We start from the raw sequence: 19,250 nt of genomic DNA, 5'->3' as shown, positions 1-19,250 counted from the left end.
ACGGACATGTGGGAGATAGAGTAGAAATAGATTTGTCAAATTTCCTGTAATATTCATAAAACTCCATCTCCAGTAATGTGAATTTGTCTTTTAAACAGATTCCAGTTGTTGTTTTTCGCAGGACATTTTGAACAATGTTATACCAAAATGTTTCTGATTTTATTTCAGGTACATAAGATATATTTACCGCACTCTCATGTCTTTCATTGCCAAAAAAATGGATTTATTCAACGTTTTGGCTCTACAGCATGAACCGTCTTCAGGAAGTGAGTACTGTGTACTGTGTATTGTTGTTTAAACACTAACAAACAAGCGCCAAAACTAAAATGACATCGAAAGTGGGCGTAATCTCTCCCGTGTAATCATAATATTATTATTATTATTATTATTATTATTAACATGTATTTATATAGCGCCAACATATTGCGTAGCACTGTAAAGTAAATTATACAACTACATCACATGAATTACGTATATAGAATATATGGAGTAACAAACATCACAATCAATACAGGTACAAAAAGGTGAGGAAGGCCCTATGCATAGGCATACAGTCTAAAGGGAAGGGAGTAATACACAAGGTGTGGGAGTGGGCAAGATCGAATTAAGTGGGTGAGAAATGTGGTATTGTATGTGGTGTTGCGTTTGGTAGTTAAGCAGAGTGAGGGTAGGCTTCTCGAAAGAAGTGCGTTTTCAGAGATTTTTTGAAAGCAGAAAGGTTGGGAGAAAGTCGGACAGACCGTGGAAGAGCGTTCCAGAGGAGGAGTGCAGCCCTTGCAAAGTCTTGAATGCGAGCATGTGAGGAGGTAATGAGAGAAGAGTTGAGTAGCAGTAGTAGAGGAGCGTAGTAAGCGAGTGGGTGAGTACATAGAGATGAGTTCAGAGATGTAGGGTGGAGCAGAGTTGTGAAGTGCTTTGAAAGTCAGTGTCATTAATTTGAATTTGATTCTGAAGGGTAACGGAAGCCAGTGCAGGGATTGACAGAATGGCGAGGCAGAGGAGGAGCGGTTGCTGAGGTGTATGAGCCTCGCAGCAGTGTTCATTATGGACTGGAGAGGTGACAGTCTCTGGAGGGGGAGGCCAATTAAAAGAGAGTTACAGTAGTCTAGACGCGATATGATGAGAGAGTGAATAAGAATTTTGGCAGCGTCTTGGGTGATAAATGATCGTATTTTGGATATGTTCCTTAGGTGGAAGTGACATGATTTAATAAGTGACTGGATATGAGGAGTGAATGACAGGGCAGAATCTAGGATAACCCCAAGGCACCAGGCCTGGGGAGAGGGGGTGATACTGGAATTGTTAACTATGATGGATACTTCGGGGATGCTACTGGTGTTAGTTGGAGGAAAGAGAACCATTTCAGTTTTAGAGAGGTTTAATTTAAGGTAGCGTTGCGACATCCAGGTAGAGATAGCGGACAGGCAGGAGGAGACGCGAGTTAAGAGTTCTGGGTTGAGATCAGGAGATGAGAGATAGATCTGAGTATCGTCAGCATAGAGGTGGTAGTGAAAACCATACGAATTTATTAATTTGCCAAGGGAGGAAGTATAGAGGGAGAATAGTAATGGTCCCAGGATATCATCGCATAGTGAACCAAAAGATACACCTAATAAAGTATCAACCACCAGATATTACATGGGAACATGTATATAAACATATAACTTTATATAAGTGTTTATAGACCAATTTTTATTCAGTTCTGGTTAGACAGAAAACAGAGCCTGTACCCTGCCAATAGGCTGCTAATCCCCATGAATATGCTAATTAGTCCTTCATACTGCACCTAAAAGTGGGGAGATTGAAGGAAGCAATACAGAACTGACACGGGGGGGGGGAGAGTTACACTGAACTTTGCTCCACTGAAAATGGAAGTAAAAATTGTAATTAAGAATGTTGTTTTTCTTCTCTGTCTTTGGCATTTTAATGACAAACTGTATTCACAAAAGTGTCTCTAAACTGTCTTTCTTTTACCTACAGATGAAAAGTGATAGCTGAGTGGGTGTTTTGGCCGATTTTTGTTTGTAAATATGAAGCTAGTATTTACACCCCTTTCAACCCTACTTTTACAACAAACAAGTTAATGTCCATTTTGTGAATAACCTTCATTGTGTTTTCCAGACATAAAGCACACATGACTTTCCAAACCAGTTGTATTTTTGCATATACAATAAAATGTTTCATGTATATTTTTGAAAATTATAAAATAATAAAAATATGCTCATAAATGCTCTCAATATAACAGCAGAATCTTTGAGAATCAAAAATACATATTTAATTTTACCAGCCTGACATTTACAGTATTGTAACCAATTAGACCAACACTTTTCATGCACAATGGAGTAAGACAGGCTTGGTAAACAATTACAAATAAGAGATGAAGATCCTAGAGAGAGCTTTTAAGGCTCCTTTAGAACACCATTTATCATACATGAGAAATGTAGAACTTCATATTCACCAATCCTTCCTCATGTATATAGAGTATATACTATACACCCGAGGAAAGATTGTGGAATCCAAAACATGTAGGGAATGAAGTTTAAGTGCATGAACAGGTTTTAATCTGAATCACATGATGCTTAGTTTCTACAAAGCTAAAAAGAAGGAAATATTAAATTCAAAGATAATATGAGATTGCTGTGATTATTAGCCATTTCATCTTAAATGAAATGCATACCTTTTTCTCCCTGTTCCCCCGGAAATCCTGGAATTCCCCTACCAGGTATGCCTAAAGAATAAATAAAATAAACAAAATTATTATACTAAATATGCCACAGTTGGTACAGGTTTACAAGTTCCTATCTTTTTTTTCTGTGAATCAGACTTATTTGCACTAAAACTGTGCATTTAAATAATTAAATTAAAACCACAATATTTTTATGTTTAGTAAAGGAAAAAAGCACAAAAAACAAGATAAAACATTGCCATGTAAACGCTTCCAAAGTCATATAGAAATCAATGGGATATGGCCTTATCAAACTGTAAAATATTTATCTAATGTAGGGGATTGGTAAATGGCGTCCTCATTTATTGTACATTCCGCAATAAATAGCCACTAAAGGAACACTTAGTTTCATGGAAGGAGTAATTCTCTTTCTGGGTCAAAACGCAACCCCTCTATCATTATGTCTGGGATACAATTGTTTTATTTTAGAAAGGAGACCATTCTAGCCCCAGTAATAGTTTAATGACATGTTCTTTGCATTGACTTACCTGACTCTCCCTTCTCACCAGGTGAGCCTGGAATTCCATCATAACCAGGTTCACCTTTCTCTCCTGAATGGCCAGGAGGACCTTGAACACCTGCATCACCTAAGGAACAGAGATTAAATACCAAATAAATAAATATGTATATATATATATAGTAATAAAAATATCACTGTTTCATGTATTTGTGTATCAAACTGAAACATACAGAAAGTAGCAAAAGTGCTTAAAAATATTTGCTCCTTATTCCTTTAGTGGGCATATGTATGTAATTATTGCCTTACCTGATTGTCCTTTTAGGCCTGGAGTGCCCACCAATCCAGGGGTCCCTATGGCACCTTTTTCTCCTGGAAGACCTGGTCTACCTAAACCATGCAGTTGTCAAATATTTATTATTAGTTACCTTGATATTAGTATATTATTATTATGTTTGGTGAACAGCTAAAGTATTTACCTGGGATGCCTACTTGGCCTGTGGCTCCTTTGGTACCTGGGAATCCTGGCATTCCTGGAATACCAACGTACCCTTTTTCACCCTTTTCCCCTGGTAACCCATGAGGACCATCTCTTCCAGCATCACCCTGTTTAAATTAAATTTAATGTTATAATACAATTCACTTATAGTGTTACTTTCAGAGATATACTTTTAGAGTACACAGGATGATTTGGAATGTTTTGTTGTCCTGGCTTTTTGTATGTTGGAGCTTAAAATTGCCCCTCTTTAACTTTGGATTGAAAGCAGTTGAAAGTATATGAAACACTTTCACGCAGGTGATTATCCATCAAAAATAATGAGTACCACTGCATTAGACATTTCAGCTGCTTTCAATCCAAAACCAGGCAGCTTTGAGCTACAAAAAATCCAGGGCAACAAAAATTTGCAAAACTGCACCATGTGCCATTATCATTAGTTACATAATGTCCTTGCCTTTGCAAGATTTTAAATGTTCTTAATTTTTTATTTTTCTAATAGTGGTTTAAAAATGATCTATCTTCCTCCTCTGTCTTTTTCTATCTTGCAATGTAAAACACTGTCTAGTTGTTGGGGGGCCACTGACACCGCCACAAAAACTGTTTCTCTGCGATGATCCAATTTTATTTGTATTTATACTTTTTATTGCTTTCTATTTAAGGTCTCTCTTATTCATCTCCCATTCTGTCATCATGTTTTCTGCCATTGTTTCCTATGAATGTGGGCATCAAAAGCTAATAAATATGTCCCCACATGTTTCAGATGTACTTTTGAGAAAAAGCTACTCCCAGAACATGTAAGGGGTAATTTACAAGTGGAAAGCACATTGAAAATGGCAAAAAATGGGTGGAATCCATAATGTATTTGCACTTTCCACACTAGATGAATTGCTACAAGTCTCTGCCCTTTGTTTCAAGACCTAAAGTCGCCCCCATGCCTAAAGAACTGCCTGCATTTTACAGTAGTGTATTTATGAGGGGTGAGCAAGAGGAGATATGTAGGTATGCCCCCTCATTCAGCTTCACAAATTAGGGAGCAGTGGCAGACCTAGGGCAATGAGGGACCTGACATGGCTGGCCTACGTCATTAACTGTGCTCTATACTGCATTGACCACAAAAGGGTATGTTTTTATGTCTCTTACTGCTCTTTTGTCCACAGTATTTGTGAAAGTCCCTAGTAGTGTATACCACTCCACAATCAAATATTCAGCAGTTATACTACCTGTACACATCTTTATCACTGTTATGTCAGCATCTTTGTGTGTAAGGGGTGATCTGAAACTTGGTGACTGAATGTTCATTTACCTTAACACCAGGCACCCCTGGAATTCCGATACCTGGAAGACCCACTTCACCCTTTGTTCCTTTTTCTCCCTTTATTCCTTCCAAACCAGGGCTTCCTGTTGATCCCGGAATTCCATGGTGACCCTTTTCTCCTAAAGGCCCTATGTAAGATACAAAACACAAGGTAAGGAAATCAATACTAAATATTGGTTTATATGTTTACTGCAATGAACTTACATTTAAACATTTGATTAAAATGAGAAGATATGTCAGTTAATGTACATTTGCTTTCTACATTCAAGTCAACTTCTCTGTATTTAGAACATCACCCCATATAAAAAGTCTCTGGGGTTCCATGTAAAAATAGCCATATAGGCATCTAGTACCGCCATATTAAAAAAATGATACTATGCAACAATTGAAAATTTTGCTTCCTCACCCAAAAAAAATATTCAAAATCCTATTTTATCACATTAGTCAAGCAAAATTAACTTTTATTACACTATATAAATTATTTGAATTGTGTTTCCTTCAGTCTGGGAGTGTATAATTAAGCAAGCAAGCAGGAGCCTTTTTGTGGACACTGTTATTAAGACAAGCCTTGTATCATCTCAGAATCTTGTTTGTGCAGTAGAATGGGGGACCCGATGTCCATCCCCATGCACTGGTTACACAATTAAATGGATAAGAGAACAGGGGAATGTGGGGAGAGCAGTGATATGTAGGAAGTGCTGAATGGAAAGTAAAAGTAATTGTCTGCCATTGCCTCTATGCCCAGGGCATAGAGGAGGGGCAGACAATATTTGATTAACAGTTGAGATTTTTAAATGAGCTTACAACAGCTATGAATGCTTTAATAAAAAAAGGAAAATTGGATTTCATGTTTAATTTGAAGGACTTTTATACAGATTTTTGTGTCTGGGTGACAGGTCCACTTTAAGATGTAGGAAGTGCCCTCTGACATTTGTCTGCTCTGTTCTAAAGCTTATGTCAGATGGTTTACTCTAACAAGCTGACAAGTGGATGCCAATGTATTTATTATTATTATTATTATTATTATTATTAACATGTATTTATATAAGCCAACACATATCGCAGTGCTGTACACATATTTTTGTTTTGTTACACAAAATCTAACTTTTTAGCACAAAAAATCATGTGTTTGTTATTTAAAATGTATTTATTAAAGGGATCCTGTCATCGGAAAACATGTTTTTTTCAAAATGCATCAGTTAATAGTGCTACTCCAGCAGAATTCTGCACTGAAATCCATTTCTCAAAAGAGCAAACAGATTTTTTTATATTTAATTTTGAAATCTGACATGCGGCTAGACATTTTGTCAATTTCCGAGCTGCCCCCAGCTGGATTTCAGTGCAGAATTCTGCTGGAGCAGCACTATTAACTGATTCATTTTGAAAAAACAAATTTTTTTCCATGACAGTATCCCTTTAAGTTTAAAAACCATGTAAAATCTAATACAAAGCTTCTTCATCTAAAAACTGACTAGGTCATATAGAAATCAATGAAAGCTGTCCTTTTACATTTATAAAAACTTTTTTGGTGCTTTTTTCATTTGTAATCACACAAAAAATTCTTATGAAAATGAGGATTGAGGTTTTCTCATTCTTATTCGGATTTGTTCTGCATTCTTATTCAATTTCATTTTATATTCGAATCTTGTAATAAATAAGTATACATTTGTGTTTTTTCAAAATGTGAGTTTATTTAAAGGGTTGAAAAAAACCTATAAAACTTGTTAATTTTGATTAAATTGTATTTAGTTTTGATATATAAGACCCTAACCTGTGATATAACAGAGAGAGGCAGAACATCAGGGATTGTAGAAACAGTTAGAAGCAGCAACAAACACAATAATATGAGTGAAGGCGCATATACAGTAGGTGGGAGTCTCCAAAATTTGTTTTGAGGAGGGAACCACAAGTAACGCTGCTGCCTTTTATCATTTACCATTCTAAAAATCTTTTTTATTTTAAGCTTGTTTGTCATTTTTCTACAGGCAAACAAGCATTCAGAATAATTACCTGGCAAACCCATCTCTCCCATAGATCCCTTGTGTCCTGGAAGTCCTGGGGTTCCTTGCATGCCTTGTGTACCCTTTTCTCCTTTAGATCCTAAAAAAATATTCATGAAAAGATAAAACTAATAATGTTAGTCTACTTTACTGGCATTCCTATTTATTCTGTATAATTTGCAACACACAACATATTTTTACCTGGCTCTCCTGGTACTCCTCTCAGTCCATCTTTTCCAGGCATTCCTGCGCTGCCAGATGCGCCAATAGATCCCTTTTCACCAGAGATGCCAATCTTACCTACAGACAATACATACAGTACATTTTCACCAATATATTTTGAATTAGGGCAATTGGAACACATGGGGACAAATTTACTAATGGGCGAAGTGGCCTTTATGGACAAAAATACCATCCACAGGAACAACGACAATTTACCAACAGGCATAGAGGATAATTCACTAGCGAAGAGTACATCGCTAGCGAAGTTTTGCACCCTTTCGCCAGGCAGATTTTCACTCAAGCTAACGTTACCCCTTTTGTCAGAGTTTCCTTCGCCATGTTAGACCTGGCGAACTGATAAGATGAAGCTACATCCTCCTCAATCTTATGTCAGTGACATCATAGCCTGTATGCCGAAAAGTCTTAAAATGAAAAAAAAAATGCTGGCAAATCTGCCCAGTATTTATAAATGACCCCCACTATGTTTAAAAGATATAAGATCTGTTAAAAAAAATAGTTTTAATATTTTTTTAACCATTTGAGGGGCATGCCATGTTTGTTTTAGGGTGGGCTCATGTCTAGGACATTAGAGGATCTCTTTTATCTTTATTTTTCTTCTTTGGACAGTTCTAATAATAAGTGGCCACTTCAAGCGTAAGTGTACTAATGAAGTTTCACTAGGCAGAAACTAATGTTGGCAAAAGTTTGCTCAAAAGTTGCGCTGACAAATTTACCCTAGTAAAACTTCGCCAGTGTTTGGCTGCCGAGACGCAGTATTTCCATCTGTCAACAAACTCACAACTTGCCTGAAATAACACTTAGGGGGTTATTTACTAAACCTCGAATTTATCTGGTCGGGCTTTTTGGGGCAAAACTAATTTTTCCCTAGACGTACTCCATGTCAGTACGTTACGGGATAGCCCCTCCTCCCTGCTCCAATTAGAAGGAACCTCCCCAAGCCTTTAAAAGGCCAACCACACCCACCTACCGGCGTCTTTTTTTTCCTTCTCTTATGCTCTTGGCTTTGTTCTCTGAACAAAGGCCTCAATCATTAGAAGCAAATTTTTGTTTTTCTCTTTTACGCCTAGGAAAGCATTAGGCCTGCCCGGAAGGCGTCCTAGGGACAGGGGTTTTGGTCCATGGGACCTTTTTTCCCCCCAGCACACTACCTCAGACCTGGAGTCTTCTGAACTTCAGCTTTTGAATCAGGTAAGGCACTGAGGTGCAATGTTTGCTACTCCTTGTCTGCCTGTATTTCAGTTGCCTTCCTGTATTGCTATCAAGAGCATTGGGTGGCAGGTGCTTGTCCCCCCATTCGTGTGCCCTCCCGACCTGCCCAGAGGGCCTCAGGCGGCACTGGTGTATGTGGCCCCTACACCCCATTTTTACGAATGGGCGAGGGAGGTGGCAGTTAACTTAGGCTAATTAGTTAGGGGCCTGAACCTTACTGCCCCCTGTTACCTTTGTTTTATTTTTGTTTTAATGGGGGCAGGTCATGGCCAACTGCCTCCCTCAACAGACTTTCCTAAGGTGGAGGTAGTTAAAATAATAATAAAAAATAAAAAATATAAAAAAAAGTTTCGCTATAGGCTTCATATTATAGCAAACTTGGGCCTGTGCAGGAAGCACCAACACTAATTATCCAATTCGCCTCAGTATAACCTACGCAGTTGCTTTGGGTTCCCTGCCTATACAGACACCAGCTGAGTATAATCAACCCCCCACTGAGTGCAGACACCAGCTGAGTATAATCAGGTCCAGCTAAAGCAAGTGGAGATGGCTCCGCCCACTCTCTAACTCAGCAAGCTAGGAAGCTGCAGCCTCAGGTAAGTCCTGCTGTTGTCAGTAAACTTGTGAGGCCTGTTTTCCCGTTAACAATAGAGTGTCCTGGAATTTGTGACATTAAAGAGTCTGCTTCCAGCCTTGCATAATGAGCAGCAGGTAAGGAGTGTGTCCATATGCTGTTCTGCAGTGTACTAAAGTCTAACTAACTGCTTGCATGCTATATATTCATATGCTTATCTGCACTGTGCCTGGTTATGATTGTTTCCTGCCTGAAAGCACAAGCCATTTACAAATAGGACACCAGTAGCCCTATTGAATATGGATCACTGGGCTGGGGGGGCTGCTAGGCTCTGATATATACTTGCTATAAACATCAGATAATCCATATGTATTGCGCTATTTTTGTTCTGCATTCTATGTTTTGGCTATTGCTCACATAGAACAGGTAGCCATAATGGAGGTCGAGCAAAGGTCTGGCTGAATGCTAGGGCCCGATATAAGCTTGCTCTATGCAGCAGCTAATCTAAACTATGGACCTCATGTTTCCGTGATTGTACCTGTGCTCCTATTTTGTTCTACAGCTTAAGCTCTGGCTATTGCTCACAGGTAAAACGTGGCCCTACAGGATGTAGAGCACAGGTCTGGCTGGCTGCTAGGCCCTGAGACATGCTTGCTCGAAGCAGCAGCTAATCTAACTATGTATTTCATATTGCTGTGATTGTACCTGTGCTACTATTTTGTTATACAGCTTATGCTCTGGCTATTGTTTACAAAGAACACGTAGCCCTGTGAGATGTAGAGCACAGATCTGTCTTGCTGCTAGGTCCTGATACATGCTTGCTATAAGCAGCAGCTAACCTAACTATGTACTACAGGTTTTCTGCAGTTTACGATTTGGCTATTTCTCTCATGGAACAAGTAGCCCTAATGGATGTAGAGCACAGGCCTTTTGAGTTGCTAGGCCCTGAGATATGCTTGCCCTAAGCAGCAGCTAATATAAACTATGTATTTCATGTTACTGTGATTGAATCTGTGCTTATATTTTCTTCTGCAGTATATACCCTGGCTATGGCTCACCTGGAATAGGTAGCCCTAAGGTAGGTAAAGCACAGGCCTGGGAACGGCTAGGGCCAGATTTACGCTTGCCCTAAGCAGTAGCTAATATTTTATGTATTACATGTTGCGATGATCATATCGGTATGCTCCTATTCTCTGCAGTATGATATGCTCTAATTATTGCTCACCTTGAACCAGTAGCTCTAATAGATGTAGATCACTGGACTGGGTGGCTATGAAGGTCGGATATAGGTTTGCTCTGACTGCAGTTAACCTAAACTATGCATTACATGGGGTTGTAATTGTTTCTGGGGTACATTCAGGTTTAATCCAGATGACTACTGATAGGAATACCTACATATGAATGTCTTTTCATTCCATGGCATTGCTCCTGGGATAAGATATGGCTTAATAAATTAGACACTAGGCAATATTTTTTCCCGATGGCAGGTGAGCTTAACTTTGTCTTGATAAACACTACAGGAGTTCTGAAGCCTGTCTGTCATAAGGATTGCTGGGTTAACAATAACCACAGGTATGTACTACTTTTGGGACCATTGAATGTAAATTTTTCCAGATTCAGCAGCCTTGTATCACCGATCACTTCCTGAACGAATGGAGGACCAGATAATTGCTTTGCCCAGTCAATTGTGCAGTTTATTACTACCCACGCAGCTCGAGCTCTGGGGTCGGGTACTGTGCTCTACCAGGAGCTTAGGACTCTGACGAGGTACATATTATTATCACATATTTTAATATATGCTTGCACCATGGCCCACATCCTGCAGGGGGATTCTACTGCCTTCAGAACAAATGCTCAATTAATGGATAAACTCCATAATACAACTGGTCTACCAAGCAACATATATGCTTGCATCTATAAGAGGGCCATAGGCAGGTGCATATATTTTAATACTAAGGCATGTATATGAGTGTGTATATATGTTTGCACAGATATCTATATATGATTTGTGTCCTTGGGATGGGTTCTTTTTTGGAACCAGAAACGTTGGCTCAATAAACCTATATTTTTATGCAACATATAGTATTTTTGAAGATTCCTGGAACAATCAGTACTTGAACTCTTAATCCATAAATTTCACTATAGCAGCCAGGACATCTGGCTAGTTTCTAGGGGTGCAACCTGTGGAAATTCCATATTCATAGGTTTAAGGAAGAACAAGGTATACAGTTCTCTATGCTTGGCTGAAGGATCCCCAGATGTATTTATACCATTTTCTAGGGAGACTCCTTAGTGCCTCCTACAAATTAGAGAGGGGAGCCAATACCCAGTGTTATTCCTATACTATTTCTACTGATATTCTTAATGTCAGGATAGATGGGACATTTTATCTGCCAATACAGGGTGTCTATAGAGACAGGGTACACATACATATCAGGCCACTGGGAATTTGCATAAGGTATATATTTCAAACCAAGGGTTTTCAGGCTAAAGGAGTCCTCAAAGTGTCTTGTTAGTCCATAGAGATGACCTCTGTTCAAGTCTGGCCTAGGATAGGGATATTCTGCTTATACTACCTTATACTATTATCAAAACGGCTTTGTGACTTAAGGCTCTGTGTCCAGAAGGCACTTATTTTGGGCCCATTTATTTATTTTTTTCTTCAATTTCTCAATCCCCTAGTTAGTGGTTTTTTAGAATACAGGGCTGGCTGTTCTTCCACACCAGATAGGTAACTGATAGGACAGCAGATGGAGGCGTCCTAGGAGCGTTAATTATTTTCCCTCTCTATGTCTGTGCCCTCTTGGAACACCAGCAGTTTCGGATCTTCCTCCTTACAGTTACATACTGCAGTTGCTACTTGTCCTATTGTTTCGGCCGAAAATGTACTTGGCTCTTCTGAGCAGGATCATAGTCTTCCCTTAAGTGGGACGGTTGCAGTCATTACAGTAGAGTGTAATCTCTTACCATTTCCAGTCATTAATTTCATTGAGAATGAATTAAGGATATTTTATGTATCTGTCCTACAGGTTTGTCTAGCTTCAAATGGGAGGCTTGGAAGTATTTTTTTTTTTTTTGTCTGTTTTGACCATGTCTGTCACATTATTCCCTATGCTAGGGGGATTACATTTACACCTGCTGAAAATTGTGTCTGAAACATTCGCACAGAGCTCAAGGTCCAGGTAACTTCCAGATACAACACTCCTATTATCCTGGTTTGTTCTCGGATTCACATTCCTGCGCCACTCCTGATACATATGACCCAGCATGACTCTAGTAGATCAGAGGCCCTTCTGACACTTACTGGAACATCCATAGCGTCCCTCCAGTTCCAAGGTCAGCCTCAACGATTAAATGTGTAGTATAGTTGATTCCACATATAAATGGGTCCCTTATGGGTAGAGAGAACACAGGTTTGTGGGTGACTATAAACATTTATCCAGGGCATATAATCTGCCTCCATAAATCTTGGAATTAGTCCTTTAGTTGCACTGTGGTTATTGGGATCTGTAACCTTAGGGGTATTCAGTTATACCTCTCAGAGTACTAGGTTGGGTCAACCAACAGGGGCTCTTTCTTAGGTACTGGAGTTGCTCAACTCTTTACAGTTAATTGAGTCTGCCTCATCACAGGACCTTACACAGGGTAAGGAATTCTAATCCCAATTATTTTCTCAGGTACCCTTGTCTCCGATCTTTAGGATCTGCTTTCGGTTAGAACAGTCCTGACTAACATGCATTCTGATATGAAGATATTTATGGTACTGGCCTTGGGTACCTCAGGGTACATTGGATATCCTACATTTATGGATATATCCTAAGTAGATCATTTCTATATTGTGTCTGTTTTGGATTCTTACTCCTACCAAGTGTTTCTTACAGGTACCTTGCAATTTGCACTGAATTTAGGCATACATGTGATGAATGCTTTTTGGTGAGTAGGAGAGTAAGTATTTCAGCTTGCTGAATTCGCCTTTTACAGGACTGTCTTCCTCTCTCTCTCTCTCTTCTGGAAGGTGAAGTGGTGGTTAGTGAGCTAACTTGTTCCTCACTCTCAGTGGGCTAACATCTCTCTCTCGCGCTCTCTCTCTCTTTCTCTATAGTATATGCTATACTATAGCTCTATTCTTAGCCTGGTGAACTTATTCTGGGGTTTTCACCTGGACTCTCTATATTAAGGTAAAGAGTTTGCATGATGGTGGACTATCTAGTCAGAGATACTCCTTTCCTTATTACAGTTTCTTCTTAAAGCATATTCCCTCCCATGGGATAACGTTAACTTGCTATGTCCCGTAACGTACTGACATGGAGTACGTCTAGGGAAAAAGGAAGATTATTTCATACTTACCGAGATAGGAAGATCTCGGTAAGTATGAAATAATCTTCCTTTTTCTTGTGAATCTGAACATCTGCCATCTCAGACCTGTCGAGGTCCTGTATAAGTCAATGGAAGAGGCATCTATCTCAGTTTGAAGTTATCTTGGTTTGCACTGGGTTTAATCCGAAAATCTGACTTTTTCAGGGTTTTCAGGCAAAAACTTTATAAAAACAAGCGATTCTGGAAAAAAAGCCTAAAAAATTTGAGGAATTTGGATTTTCTCAAAATTGTATTGATTTTTTACGAGATCGGATAATTTGGGTTATTTTATTATATTATAATATTTTTATATTTTTTCAAATAAAATGTGAGAAATTCGGATTTTAGTAAATAACCCCCTTTAACACTAACAGTTACACTTCTATAAATAACACCAGCATGCATGGGCAAGTTAAGTACTGTTATGGCAAATAGTAGGGCCAACGATACGAAAAATGGTGCAGGTGGGACGAGTGAAGCCCTTGATTCCGTCAATGTGTGACAAAGACATTGGGGGCCTTCCAAAGCGAAAATTTGCACATAAGTAAATCTGCCCCAAAGTGCAAATTAACCTTAGCAGACTTTCATATACAAGACACATTTTAAAAATAGAAAATGGCGCACCTCTTTCTCCTTGATCGCCTTTGCTACCCTTCATATTTTCCTTGTCAGTTTCTGACATTTTACCAGGTACACCAGGCAATCCTGCTTCACCCTTATCTCCTTTTGTCCCAGGATATCCAGCTGTGCCAGGAGACCCAACAGGACCAGGGTCACCTTAAAAGATTGCAGAAAATAAACATTTATCAGGGGCTACACAATTTTTAAAATAATTTGTTCAGAAAGCAAATACTGATCAATCAACAGTTATGTTATTAGGGTACAAGACCAAGGACACCACTCGTGCTCTGGAAAAATGCTTTACACCAATATTAATGATAATTAGAGATTAGTTCCTAATATTAACAACAGATATTCCAGAAGGCAAGACAGATAAATGAAGTGAACATTCTACAAATTCTCATGTTTTTTGAATTATGTTTTTCATTTGTATTTAAAGTAAAGACACCTTAATAGACCAATGGATATTTGATTTACTAGTGACCAAATGCACCAGTACAGAATGCTGTCAATAATGGGATAAACATTAGAGAAAGCATTTCAATTTGTTTATGCATTTATATCTTATTTACTTTACACTAAAACATAGTGAATAACACATTTATAGGGACTTTAAATAAAGAAGCTATCAAAAAAATCACATGGAAAGCTATTTGTGTTTATTCTGACTTCTGCTCTGATATTTACCTTTTTCACCTAATGGTCCCGGACTGCCTGGGGTTCCTTGTGGTCCAATGCTTCCTGGCGTTCCCATGACACCCATTTCTCCCTTTGGTCCTATTAAAGAATGCAGCACAAATTAGACATGAATCAAAATGTTTAGCAGTTTTTCAAAAAGTTTTTTGTTTATAAATACGGTGTTAAAATGGATTCATTTCAGCAAAACATTTTAAATCATAGCTGGACTCAACCATACATGACACTTCCATGCCAATGTCACCCCAGAATTAATTCAAATCAAAAGTTGTGAGTTCATAGGTGTGTAAATGATTGAAGAAAATGATAAAGACACCAGTGCTTCTAGTATTAATTAACTCTGAAGTGGTGCATAAATAACAGTGGCGTGACCTGAAATCTCTCCATTCGACTAGGGAGGTTTGGGAAAATGCTTAAAATTTGACAGACAGAAGTGAAACAGTCTAAAATATATTTTGTTTGCGATTGGGAACCTTTATGTATTCAGAGTTGGACAGGGATTGATTTTATTGTTATTTTATGTTACATAGTGAGATTATAGTTAATTACATAGTTAAATCTGGTTGAAAAAAGATAAAGTCCATCAAGTTCAACCCCTCCAAATGAAAACCCAGCATCCATACACACACCCCTCCCTACTTTTAATTAAATTCTATATACCCATACCTATACTAACTATAGAGCTTAGTATCACAATAGCCTTTGATATTATGTCTCTCCAAGAAATCATCCAAGCCATTCTTAAAGGCATTAACTGAATCAGCCATCACAACATCACCCGGCAGTGCATTCCACAACCTCACTGTCCTGACTGTGAAGAACCACCTATGTTGCTTCAAATGAAAGTTCTTTTCTTCTAGTCTGAAGGGGTGGCCTCTGGTACGGTGATCCTCTTTATGGGTAAAAAGGTCCCCTGCTATTTGTCTATAATGTACTCTAATGTACTTGTAAAGTGTAATCATGTCCCCTCACAATCGCTTTTTTCCCGAGAAAACAACTCCAACCTGGACAGTCTACCCTCATAATTTAAGTCTTCCGTCCCTCTAACCAGTTTAGTTGCACGTCTCTGCACTCTCTCCAGCTCATTTATATCCCTCTTAAGGACTGGAGTCCAAAACTGCACTGCATACTCCAGATGAGGCCTTACCAGGGAGCTATAACGAGGCATAATTATGTTTTCATCCTTTGAGTTAATGCACTTTTTTATGCAAGACATTGCAATTGCTTTAGTAGCCACAGAATGACACTGCCCAGAATTAGACAACTTGTTATCTACAAAAAACCCTAGATCCTTCTCATTTAAGGAAACTCCCAACATACTGCCATATTAAGTGTATAACTTGCATTTATATTATTTTTGCCATGTTGTGACTGACAATCTGAAAAGTATCCTTGTCTGCTGTGCGGAGTCTCTGTTTTTATCAGTGTTTGCTCCATCATCTTTCCCAGGAAATGACAATACTAATACCTGAACTTGCTACACATTCAAACTCTATTTGGGGTTTGTATTACAAATACTATGTTGAACCAGGTGCCCAATCCTAAACTTATAGGAATGCCTATAAAAGTGATTATGAAAGAGAATGACATCATGTTTGCATCCTTTTTGACCGACTACAGACCTCAACAACTTCCTTGTAAAGTTTGCAACTAAATGGCTTTTGATAACATTCTCAACGTATGTACTAAAATTTCGCAATCGCAAAGCATATTTTGCAACAAAATATTTAACAAAATTCCATAGCAGTTGTTTACAATAACCTATGCTTAGCGATGTAATATTCACCAGCAACTTTCTTTGTTGAAACAGTTGAAATAAAGTAATCTTGGCTTAGTCTCTAGAGCAATAAGGGATAGATCCATATGTCAATTGTTTCCTCTCTGCCAAAGTTCTCAATTATAATAGAGTAGTAACCATTTTGTGTCAAAATAATATTGAAATATGTGGTGTGTTAAGATGATCATGTGGTAAAGACAATTCTGTAACTGGCTACAAGAGCAGTTTACATGTCTTACAGTATATGTGCAATGGGTTATTTTAAAAGTGTATTTATTACTCCTCTTCCAGTTGCCTGGTGGGAGTTTTTTATAGGTCTCTTAGAATCATTTGGCATTCCAGTGATGCATCTTTTTTCCAGGACAGCAGAATTTTAAAGCTCTCGCCTTCCTCATTTTGGTAGCAAGAGGTGCCTAATCAATGGGTTTGTCCTCTAGCACTCATATACCTATTTATAAACTATGTTAATGTGCTCCATCGTTCATAAGTACTTGAATGCATCGCCCACATTGATATAAAATAATGTACTTTACTTATTAATGTTTTTACCTTGATAACCTGGAAGGCCCTCTTTCCCTGGTGCACCTGGCAGGCCTGGAATTCCTGTTACACCTGTTTGTCCAGGAAATCCTACATTTCCTTTGTCTCCCTTTGGTCCTGGCATGTCTAATCCTGGGAAACCAGCATAGCCACGTTCTCCTTTAACTCCAGCAGGTCCTGTAATTGCAAATAAATACAAGCTTGAATCCATACTGGAAAATGAATGTTTCCTTCTATAAGATTGAATTACAACTTATCTGTGTATTATAGTAGTACTGTATAGCAGAAGAAGTCAGAAGTCCTGATGTGATTCTGCTATTTCAAAACTACAGGATGAGAAGTGTTATGTAAGGTTTTCCTGCTTTAATCATATTTAGAGCATCCTCGGTCCTTGTCAGTTTATAATTGTAAACCTGTCGAGTAATTTGCTATGTCACATTCTGCATTTTTTTGGAGTTTGGAAGGAGGTGGAGGTGGAACATGGTGAAAGGATAGAGCAGGAAACTAGTGGAAGTGACCTTAAATGCTCCTGCTAACCTCAGCCTGGGGCATCCCTATCCAATCATATAATAAATAGAATATGCCAGCATAACGTGACAGTCACAAGTTGCCATAAGTGTCCAGTATGACTAGCCCAGCAAATGCCAATGAGAAGAGAAAGCAGCTTTTTGATTTATGCAAGGTATACAGTATATATTTTTTCTCAAGAACTGAGGTATTATAGTCACTATATAAGGAATTGGATGAGATACATCTATGTTTTGGGGAGCGTTCTGCTCCAATAGATGTATATTTTTGTATTTTTTAAACATCTGCTGTTTAACTAGGGAATATGGGTGCTCAAGAGAGGTTATTTGGCTTTCTGTTTCTTTATTAACTAAGAAGGGATGATAAATAGAATAAACGCAAACAAATTTCTTTGTACCTTGAAATCCTGGAGGACCTTGTGGTCCCATAAGTCCTGGTTGCCCTTTAGGTCCCATTCCAGGTACACCTGGAGGTCCTTGAATTCCTGGAACACCCACAATACCAGGCTCACCTTGTTTAAAAAATATAATACATTAGCGTTAGCCATTCATCAATTTGCCGCAACATTCCTTATTTTGCCATCTGCAAACTTTTTTGTGAAACAAAAAAGTCACCAACACATAAAAGTTTCAGAGACAAAAAAAATGCCCATTGACTTTAATGCATTTGGACAAAAATTCACCAAGACAAAAAAGTCTCCACAAGAAAAAACTCCCTTTGACTTTAATGCATTTGGAGTGAGAAAAAAAGTTGCGTGTGTAAAAATATTGTTGCAAGTCAAAAAAAATATTGTCGCCTCGTTTTGTAGATTTTTCTGCAAAGTGAAGCAGGACAGATTCGCTTATCTCTAGCCTATATACATTAAATATATGTGAATAAGTAATTATTTAAATGCCTTGTAACTGTGTGTTTGATCATTACATTCAAAGCTAGCAAGGTGCATCACAAACTGTATTTGCATGCAAGATGTGGTAACATCCACTGGGCTTAACTCAAAGGAAAAATCAAGCTTTAAGTTGTCTTGGGACTGTTGTCAACTTAAAACACAAATTGACACAAATCTTTAAATATAATATAATAATATTGCTGTTAGGAGAAGAAACTCTGCCTTAAAATGTCGACTAAGGATATTTGCATAAAACAGCATGCTATGGTCAGTAAGGCCAGAAACTGATATTTGTATATTGTTTGAAAGCCTGCCCCTGTATGTGAATTCTGAAAATAAAAAGATAATTATATTATATATATATTACCTTTGCTCCCTGGATGGCCTGGAACACCTGAAAATCCCTGTTCCCCTGGCACACCTGGTGCACCATAATGTCCTTTCTCTCCAGGAATTCCAAAAGGTCCAGGTGGTCCTTGTACTCCTTTTGGGCCTGGAAGACCCAAACCTGGTTCGCCCTAATGATTTTAAAATAAACAAAATGTAAAGAAAATATGTCCAATGTAATACATTTTAAAGAACCATATCTAGCTATATTAGTCTATATCAGTAACAGCAACAAATGTAAATCATAATTTTTAGGCCCTAGCTAACAAAGTGTTGGAGGTGGGATGGGTTAAAAAAAAAAAAAAACTAGTTTTACTGCCACTCAGTTTTAATGAAACTGAGATTTCATGAACCACAGCAGGTTTGGTTTTTATATGTACAATAATTTTAAACAAAGCATCCCTCAGATACGCCATGATCCAACAAAGGAAAGCATA

The 19,250-nt window shown here is 38.2% G+C and overlaps 1 protein-coding gene across 1 annotated transcript in view; it reads right to left on the bottom strand.

Annotated features, from left to right (window-relative positions):
• The window catches only part of col4a1.L (collagen, type IV, alpha 1 L homeolog), a 93,571-nt gene that overhangs the window by 10,590 nt on the left and 63,731 nt on the right, over positions 1-19,250 (bottom strand). The window contains exons 30-41 of the mRNA XM_018247205.2: positions 18,794-18,944; positions 17,938-18,051; positions 17,022-17,189; positions 14,687-14,776; positions 14,003-14,155; positions 7,198-7,296; positions 7,007-7,096; positions 4,985-5,124; positions 3,662-3,788; positions 3,492-3,572; positions 3,214-3,312; positions 2,678-2,728 (exon numbers count right to left, since the gene is read on the bottom strand). Of these exons, the coding sequence (XP_018102694.1) occupies positions 2,678-2,728; positions 3,214-3,312; positions 3,492-3,572; positions 3,662-3,788; positions 4,985-5,124; positions 7,007-7,096; positions 7,198-7,296; positions 14,003-14,155; positions 14,687-14,776; positions 17,022-17,189; positions 17,938-18,051; positions 18,794-18,944 (1,363 nt within the window). The remainder of the gene's footprint in view (positions 1-2,677; positions 2,729-3,213; positions 3,313-3,491; positions 3,573-3,661; positions 3,789-4,984; positions 5,125-7,006; positions 7,097-7,197; positions 7,297-14,002; positions 14,156-14,686; positions 14,777-17,021; positions 17,190-17,937; positions 18,052-18,793; positions 18,945-19,250) is intronic.

Source organism: Xenopus laevis, chromosome 2L (genome assembly GCF_017654675.1).
Source record: "Xenopus laevis strain J_2021 chromosome 2L, Xenopus_laevis_v10.1, whole genome shotgun sequence".
Classification (NCBI taxonomy): Eukaryota; Metazoa; Chordata; class Amphibia; order Anura; family Pipidae; genus Xenopus; species Xenopus laevis.
Note: the sequence above shows the minus strand (reverse complement) of the source record. Positions and strands in the feature narration are given on the sequence as shown.